Below are 7,780 nucleotides of genomic sequence, written 5' to 3' on the forward strand. Positions count from 1 at the left end.
TTTTAAAATTTGAATTTTGAAGAAGAAAAACTAAATTGAAAGAATGTGTAAAGTTGAGGGTTAAATTTACTGAATTTTTTAAAATTAAAACTAAATTAATAGAATCTGTAAACATTGGAGAACTAAAATTGTTATTATACTAATAGGAAAAGAGTACCATTAATGATTTAGGAAAGGCCACAATATTAAATTTCAATAACATTAGTTACTAAAATATAATTTTTTAACCTAAGTGATAAAAAAAATTATAGTTTACCCTAGTTGATATTTGTGAGGGAAAAATACATAGTTTATATTTTATGCTCCAAACCATATCACTTAAATAGAATTGGAAAACATGGTTACTCAACAAGTCCTGCATGAGGTGCGTGTGGATTTCTCCACAACCATTAATGAACAGAATTGGAAAACATGGTTGGCCAAGCTTTTTGTTAATTTTAGTCAATCCAGATGTAACGTGATAGCTATTGCCTTTTGGGCATTGTGGTTCAACCGAAGCAGTATCTACCATGAAGGTGCAGGTAAAAATGCACATGGGGTCATATCTTTCATTAAGGCATACATTACTGAAATTGACAGATTGGAAAATGCTACATCTACTATGCATTTCTCAGTAGACAAGAAATGGGAACCGCCTGTTGGTGACGTCTTGAAACTCAATTTTGATGCTTCTTTTCAACAAGATACGAACAGATCGGTTTCCGGTGTTATAGTAAGGAATGCGGAAGGATTAATCACGGCAGCATGTACGCACCTAAATGAGTATATAATGGACTCCACAATGGCGGTAGCTCGTGCATATCTACAATCTATAACCTTTGCGGAAGACTTGGGTTTTAGAAAGATTATCGTGGAAAGTGACTCATTGATTGTCATAAAGAAAATGAGGACACCTGTGGATGACAAATCGTGTATCAGTGCTCCAGTGAAAGAAGTTAAAGCAAGGATTCGGAGTTTTGAGAGTATCAACTTTAGTTTCGTACCTCGCTGTGCAAACAACGCTGCTCATGTATTGGCTGAGGAAAGGCAGTCGCATGCATCTTCTATGTATTGGGTAGAAGCTGCTCCGACGAGTGTGGAAAGAGCGGCAGAACGGGACCGATGGTGGTTGAACTCGAATGACTGAATGTTTGAGTTTCTGAAATTGAAGGATTTATGACCTTTGGACTCCGATTATTTCAGACCAAGGAAAGATCTCGATTCGTTTTCTTATGATTTCATGCACTAAAAGGAGGAAGGGAGGCTTTCCATTTCATGCTTTACAACTAAAAGGAAAGATCTCTGTTTTTTTTTTTTCTCCTTTTATGTTTAATGTTTGTTTCAGTTCTGTAGATAGTGATTTTATTTCCCGAAAGGTAGTTATGACTGGTGGGTCGTTGTGGTGAATTATCAAAATAGTCACTTTTATTTACTTTAAGTTATATTTTAGTTATTTATGTTTGCAATATTACGTTTTAGTCACTTATGTTAACATGTTATAACGTTTTAATTAATGAACCGTTAATTTCCGTTAACAATGTGACGGTAAGCTGACGTGACACGTTAAATCATAATATTTAAGGTTAAATTATACAATTGGTCATATTTTTTCGTTTTGAGCAATTTAATTTTTCTTTTATGTTCTTTTAATTTTCTTTTTTTTTTCATCCCCTTCTATTTCTCTCCCTATTTTCTTTCCTCCTCCATCTCTTTTAATGTAGTTTTACTATGTTTTCTATTTGTTAAAACTAATGGGGAAGAAGAAAAGGAAAATAAAGAAATAAAAAAGTTGTTCAAAAAAATAAAAGTATAAGGACTAGTTTTATTAAATGGAAAGTAAAGAAAAAAATTAAAAGAACACAAAATAAAAAGATTAAATTGCTCAGAACGAAAAAAAATATAGGGACCAATTATATAATTTAACCTAAATTTTTTTATTTAAAATGATGATTTAACGTGCCACGTTAGCTTACCGTTATACCGTTAACGACAATTAACAACCCAATGACTAAAATGTTAGCGCATGTTAATGCAAGTGAGTAAAACAATAATTATTTTGTTGCTTTGTTCCAGAAAGAAAATAGATATAAAGAAATTGAGAGGAAAAAAAATTAAGAAAAGGAATCGATAGAAGATGCTTTAAATATATAATATTAAAGTGAATTAATCCAAAGACTTCAAAAGGTCAGCGGGGGTTGGTCTAGTTGCTCAGAGGCGGCGTTGGAATTGAACACTCAATATCTTTTATTAAATATTAGCTTAAAATTTACTTAATTTAGATATGAAATATTAAAAAGATAATTTCCCTAGATTTTATTAATATTATTTATTTTAAACCATTACATTTAAATTTAAGTACACGTATTTACAATTTAATTTGCTTAATTTAGCTTAAACAGACCATTGACTTTGAGGACTCGTTAATACTCGTTGTGAAGTTTAGGTGATAATAGTGTAGGGACTTTTGAAGAAAATAATCCTAACATTTTTCATGTTTTTTTCTTAGGACAAGTTCTGCTTCAGACATAGACATATAAAATCCAAAAGAACAGAAAAAGAGGAAAAGAAAATTCTTCTTGGTTCAAGTTTAATTTCACTAACGTCTTAAACATTTTAAAGCGGAAGAGGTTTACTACCTCCCTCGATTTGTTTTTTTTTTGTCCCCTTAGTAGAGAGCTAGATCGAGAGAGCGAGACACAGACGAGGTCTCTATTTTTTTTATTGATGGGTATTATCTCAAATCTAAGAGGACCAAGAACCCAAGAACATGGGTTACCCTTATCTGATAGTTTGCCATCTTCCACATCAGTTTCCAACAAGACAAAATGTTCCAATTTGATGCCTTTAGTTGTGGCCCTTGTAGTCATAGCTGAAATTGCGTTTTTGGGTCGTCTTGACATGGCCAAAAATGCTGCCTTTTTCGATTCATGGCCTGAGATGTTCTATAAATACCACTCTTCTGATGGAGCAGAGGTTGCTGGCGTTGAAAAGGTCGATATTGAAACATTGGGTGGCGATCAGAACTTGTTTAAAGAGAGCTGTGAGGATTGGCTTGAAAGAGAAGATGGCGTGATTTATTCAAGGGATTTTGCCAAGGATCCCATCTGGATTTCTGGTGCTGACCAGGTTTCTTCACCATTTCTTCTTCTTCTTCCTTTTTCCCTTTCTTTTTTGAGGTAAAATGATAGGAAGATCAATTGTCTTTTTTTGGTCTTTGCAAGGTCGTTAGATAATTTAGCGTATTGAAACTGCACTTATCTATTTCAAATTGGAACCTTTAGCTTTTAAGATTCTGATTTTTTTTCAAATCGATTTGTCTATGAAATTGTTATTCTTACACTGTTATTTGCACAATTTGGCAGAATCATAGGAAATGTATTAACAATATGTATTATAGCTTTTAAGGGAAGATCATCTCTCTGTAGAATTTTTTAAGGTGGTCAAAGGAACATATATAAGTTTATTTTATCTCTCCTCTATTTTTTGTTATATATAACATTAGGAGTTAAAAAATGTTACTGACTGATGCTAGTTCACTCTAAAATGTTCTTATCATTTTGCATATTGATATTCGTGGCTTTGGTGTTATGTAGAAGTTGAACTTTCCTTGATGACTCTGGGGAGTTTAGTTGATCTGGCTAAGTGGTTTTAGGTTTAATAAATGTTTCCTTGCGTATTGCTAACTTCCTCTTCATGGTAATGTAGGAGTGGGAAACTTGTGCTGTGAGTTGTAAGTTTGGGTTTGATCCCAGTAAGAAACCTGATGCTGTCTTTGGTTTGCCTCAACAATCTGGAGTAGCTAGTGTGCTGCGCTCGATGGAATCGGCTTCGTACTATTCAGAGAATAATCTTGCCCAGGCACGACGGTGGGTAAGCACTATCTGTAATGACTTGGTTGCATTTGAAACTAACAAGGATTTTGCCATGAATGTTGTGGGGCTTCTTTTCTGCTCATTAAGCACTTTATTTCTTCCCAATATTCTCTTTAGCAAGCTTTTGCCTGTATTTCCCAGAATCTAAGCTCATAGACGTAGCTACATGTGTCCTTATGTTTTCCATGATATTTAGCATGTACTTCTAATATGTTTATATAATTGTTAACTGTTTGTGAGATTTTATCTAAAAGCATTCAGTAACTCCATTAGCATCTTTTTTGTAATTAAGCTGGCTTCTATTCTGGAAATGTTTGACATAAATGAACTCGACTATTGCCCCTTAAACTGTTGTATGTGTGCCAGTTGTTTCACTGAATAAGTGTCCTGCAGAGCTATGCTTAAAGTGGATTCTGGTTAATGGGGAAGTTTCTGTAATGCTAACAGTTTTTATTTTTCCTTTTCCTTTTGAATTAGGAGGGGTTACGATATTGTAATGACAACTAGCCTTTCATCGGATGTTCCTGTTGGATATTTTTCATGGGCCGAGTATGATATCATGGCACCAGTGATGCCAAAGACTGAGAAGGCCTATGCAGCTGCTTTCATTTCTAATTGTGGTGCCCGCAACTTTCGTTTGGAAGCACTTGTTGGGCTTGAAAAGGCAAATATCAAGATAGATTCTTATGGTAGTTGCCATAGAAATCGCGATGGAAACGGTGAGACGAGTTTTTGTTTTGTTAGGCTTTTTGATATTTAAAGTAATTATATACTGAAATGCACTCTGATATTAAACCGTTAAATGTTGTAGTTTTCTAATTTGTGGTACTTCCTATATGTAAACTACAAGTTATTGATGTCTATGTTTTCTATTACTTAAATATTTCCTGCATTTCTGAGGTTTTCAATTCTCTATACCTGAGGTGGAGCTTTTTATATTTCTTACTCGGGTAAATCAACCTGGAATTTCACGGTGCTCTACTCTTATAATGATAATGGTTTCTCGAAAATAGTGAGAGATCTAGTTTTTTTACCTCCCCAAGTGATACAACTCTAGCCAACTCAGCATTTCTGCTCAGTCATTCTGGTTTCACTTGAACTTTTTTCTCCCTCTATCTCTATTATCATTAGTAATATGCATACATTATACATACTAGACAGTATCCATAGCTATACATGTTAGTTGCTCCAGCTATCAATTTCAGCATGTTATTTCGTCGGTATAAAAAGGATATGGGCCATTTTAGCAAAAGACTGTTTGGGACGAATTGTTTTCCTCAAAATGTGCATCATGTAAAGTAGCTTACAGATATATTTCATGTAAATTTTGCAGTTGACAAAGTTGAAACTCTGAAACGCTATAAGTTTAGCTTGGCTTTTGAGAACTCCAATGAGGAGGATTATGTCACTGAAAAGTTTCTCCAGTCTCTTGTTGCAGGTATGAACATTACTTCAACTCATAGTTTAAACATTATTTTAGGACAAAGGATTTGATAGACAGAAATATTTGTTCCCGGTTCATTTGTTCCTTTTGATTGATGCTACAAAACTCAATTGTGCCGAAATCTCTTGTACGAACCTAAATGACTCCATGGGGAAGTTGTTCTGGTTTTCTAATAAAATCAGCAAATGAATTTTGCCAAAAATTGAAAAACTATTATAACTAATTTCTTGGAGAGTTTTGAGAAGGTTAAAATGTGCTCAAAGTCCCTCTACTGTTTGTGCATTTTGAATTTAGTCCCTACTTATTATTTCAAGAAATTTAATCCATCTAATTTTCGGGTTTAAAAATGCAAGTCCAATTGTTACCATCGTTATTATGTTTTTGTTAAATTCAGCTTCATTATATTTTTTCTACATGGCTACCAAGTGATGAAATGTCAGGCCAGTAAATTTATCAGAAAAATTCTAATGATTTTAATAATTAGACCTGAATTTTAACGATATTAACTTTTGTAGGAACCATACCTGTTGTTGTTGGTGCTCCAAATATTGAAGACTTTGCACCGTCTCCCAGTTCATATTTACATATCAAGGAACTGGAGGATGTTCCATCAATTGCAAAGAAAATGAAGTACCTCGCGGAAAACCCCAATGCTTATAATCAATCACTAAGGTGTTGTTCAATCCCACGAATCAAATATGCTAAATTGCTAATATACCAGAAACCTGTTTCTTATTGTTCAATAATTAAACAGACCCCTCTCCCCTTTTTATGAGATTTTTTGATGGTTTGAGATCTATTTTGGGTTCATAATTTAAAATCTTGTTGACAATGTGATATACATGAATCAGGTGGAAGTACGAAGGACCATCTGATTCTTTCAAGGCCCTCGTGGATATGGCTGCTGTTCATTCATCATGTCGGTTGTGCATTCACTTGGCAACCGTCATCCAAGAGAAAGAAGAAAAGAGCTCCGACTTCAAGAAACGCCCCTGCAAGTGTACCAGAGGTTCAGAAACCGTGTATCATACATATGTAAGAGAGCGAGGAAGGTTTAAGATGGATTCTATTTTCTTGAGGTAGCTGCCTTACTCTTTTGCTACTAGTACATTGTTACAACTCGTTTTTATTAATCCTTTTTTTATCTGGACTTGATTTGACATTCTTTAAACATAACAATCAATGGAAAAAGTAGTTGAAACCATGTAAGTGTTGCATTCTTAAGCATGAGCCAATTTGTCAACGTGTCGATAGGTTGGTGGAAGTTAATTCACTTGTTCCTTCAATTTCAAAACTGGGGGAAGATCCTTATTTCTGACATTGATGAGCAGGTCTAGCAATTTGACTCTCGAGGCCTTGGAGGCTGCAGTGCTTAAGAAGTTTAAGTCTCTGAAACACGTGCCAATTTGGAAGCAGGAGAGGCCCAAAAGCATACGAGGGGGGGATGAACTGAAGGTATACAGAGTATATCCTGTTGGCTTGACACAAAGACAGGCTTTATATACCTTCAAGTTCAAAGGGGATGCTGACCTCAGGAGCCACATTGAAAACAACCCTTGTCCAAAGTTTGAAGTCATATTTGTCTAGATTGAAGGTCACATTATTTCAACTTTACGAATAGGTGACAAATTCCCCATCTCAGTGCTGTTTGCTGAAAATAGTTCCTGAAAGATCAAGGCAACCTCATGCAGGTGTTAAGAATATCATATATATGTATCATTGATGGGGATGGTTATAATTTTACTGATGGCTCTGTTAGTTTTAGCTCACTTTGCATCTGACCCTTTGGGATTTAGCTTCAGAATTCTTCAAAGCATTAATAAAAAGATTGGATAATTTAGTTTTAATATCGATATGTTCAAGAATCAGTGTGTATAAGTTGTTACTGGAGAATCTCTCTGTTGTACCTAGTATGAATCACTGGGCTCGGGTTTCATAAGGCTCTTTGTGTGTGTGTGTTTTCCTGGTTGTATAGTTAATTGGGCTTTTGGGCTGGTTTGTGCTGTAATCTATCTTGTCTATGTGAGAAGTTTAATGTTTCTTGGATTTAGGATGAGGGAATGTTAGATCGGAACGTGTATTTAATTTTTAAAGTATATACATATATATATATAGGTATATATAATTTTAAAATATAATTATGATATAAAAATATTTAAGTAGGATATAAGTACAAAACATTATTTAATTTACAAATAATCTGCAGCTTATATTCTTTTTAATTATGTAAATATAATCTATATATTAAATATATAAATATAATATCTTTTAACTCTAAAAAAATTACAATGTCTTTAAAACGTATAAAAGGAAAAGACATTGAGCACCATGGATACGGTTACCTAAGTTGTTGAAAGTTTGTTTTTTTGGGGGGTGGGGCAATATACTAAAAGGGTCTTTAAATTACTTCTTTATTTAAAGGAAGCATTTATGTTGTAGTTAAATAAACTCGTAATCTATGATTTTTAGCCATAACAGCTATTGA

The 7,780-nt window shown here is 34.0% G+C and overlaps 2 protein-coding genes across 2 annotated transcripts; both read left to right on the forward strand.

Moving 5' to 3' along the window:
- Positions 1-337: 337 nt before the first annotated feature.
- On the forward strand, positions 338-1,126 carry LOC107955934 (uncharacterized). The gene has a single exon (XM_016891713.1). It carries the CDS (start codon positions 338-340, stop codon positions 1,124-1,126), a length of 789 nt encoding a protein of 262 aa, XP_016747202.1.
- A 1,311-nt stretch (positions 1,127-2,437) lies between these two features.
- LOC107953397 (glycoprotein 3-alpha-L-fucosyltransferase A) lies at positions 2,438-7,142 on the forward strand. The gene is made up of 7 exons (XM_016888704.2): positions 2,438-3,105; positions 3,685-3,845; positions 4,329-4,570; positions 5,185-5,289; positions 5,811-5,967; positions 6,147-6,374; positions 6,627-7,142. Exons 1-7 carry the CDS (start codon positions 2,704-2,706, stop codon positions 6,880-6,882), a joined length of 1,551 nt encoding a protein of 516 aa, XP_016744193.1. The 5' UTR covers positions 2,438-2,703; the 3' UTR covers positions 6,883-7,142.
- The last annotated feature ends 638 nt before the right edge of the window (positions 7,143-7,780 follow it).

The sequence above is a fragment of the Gossypium hirsutum genome, chromosome D12 (assembly GCF_007990345.1).
Source record: "Gossypium hirsutum isolate 1008001.06 chromosome D12, Gossypium_hirsutum_v2.1, whole genome shotgun sequence".
NCBI lineage: Eukaryota > Viridiplantae > Streptophyta > Magnoliopsida > Malvales > Malvaceae > Gossypium > Gossypium hirsutum.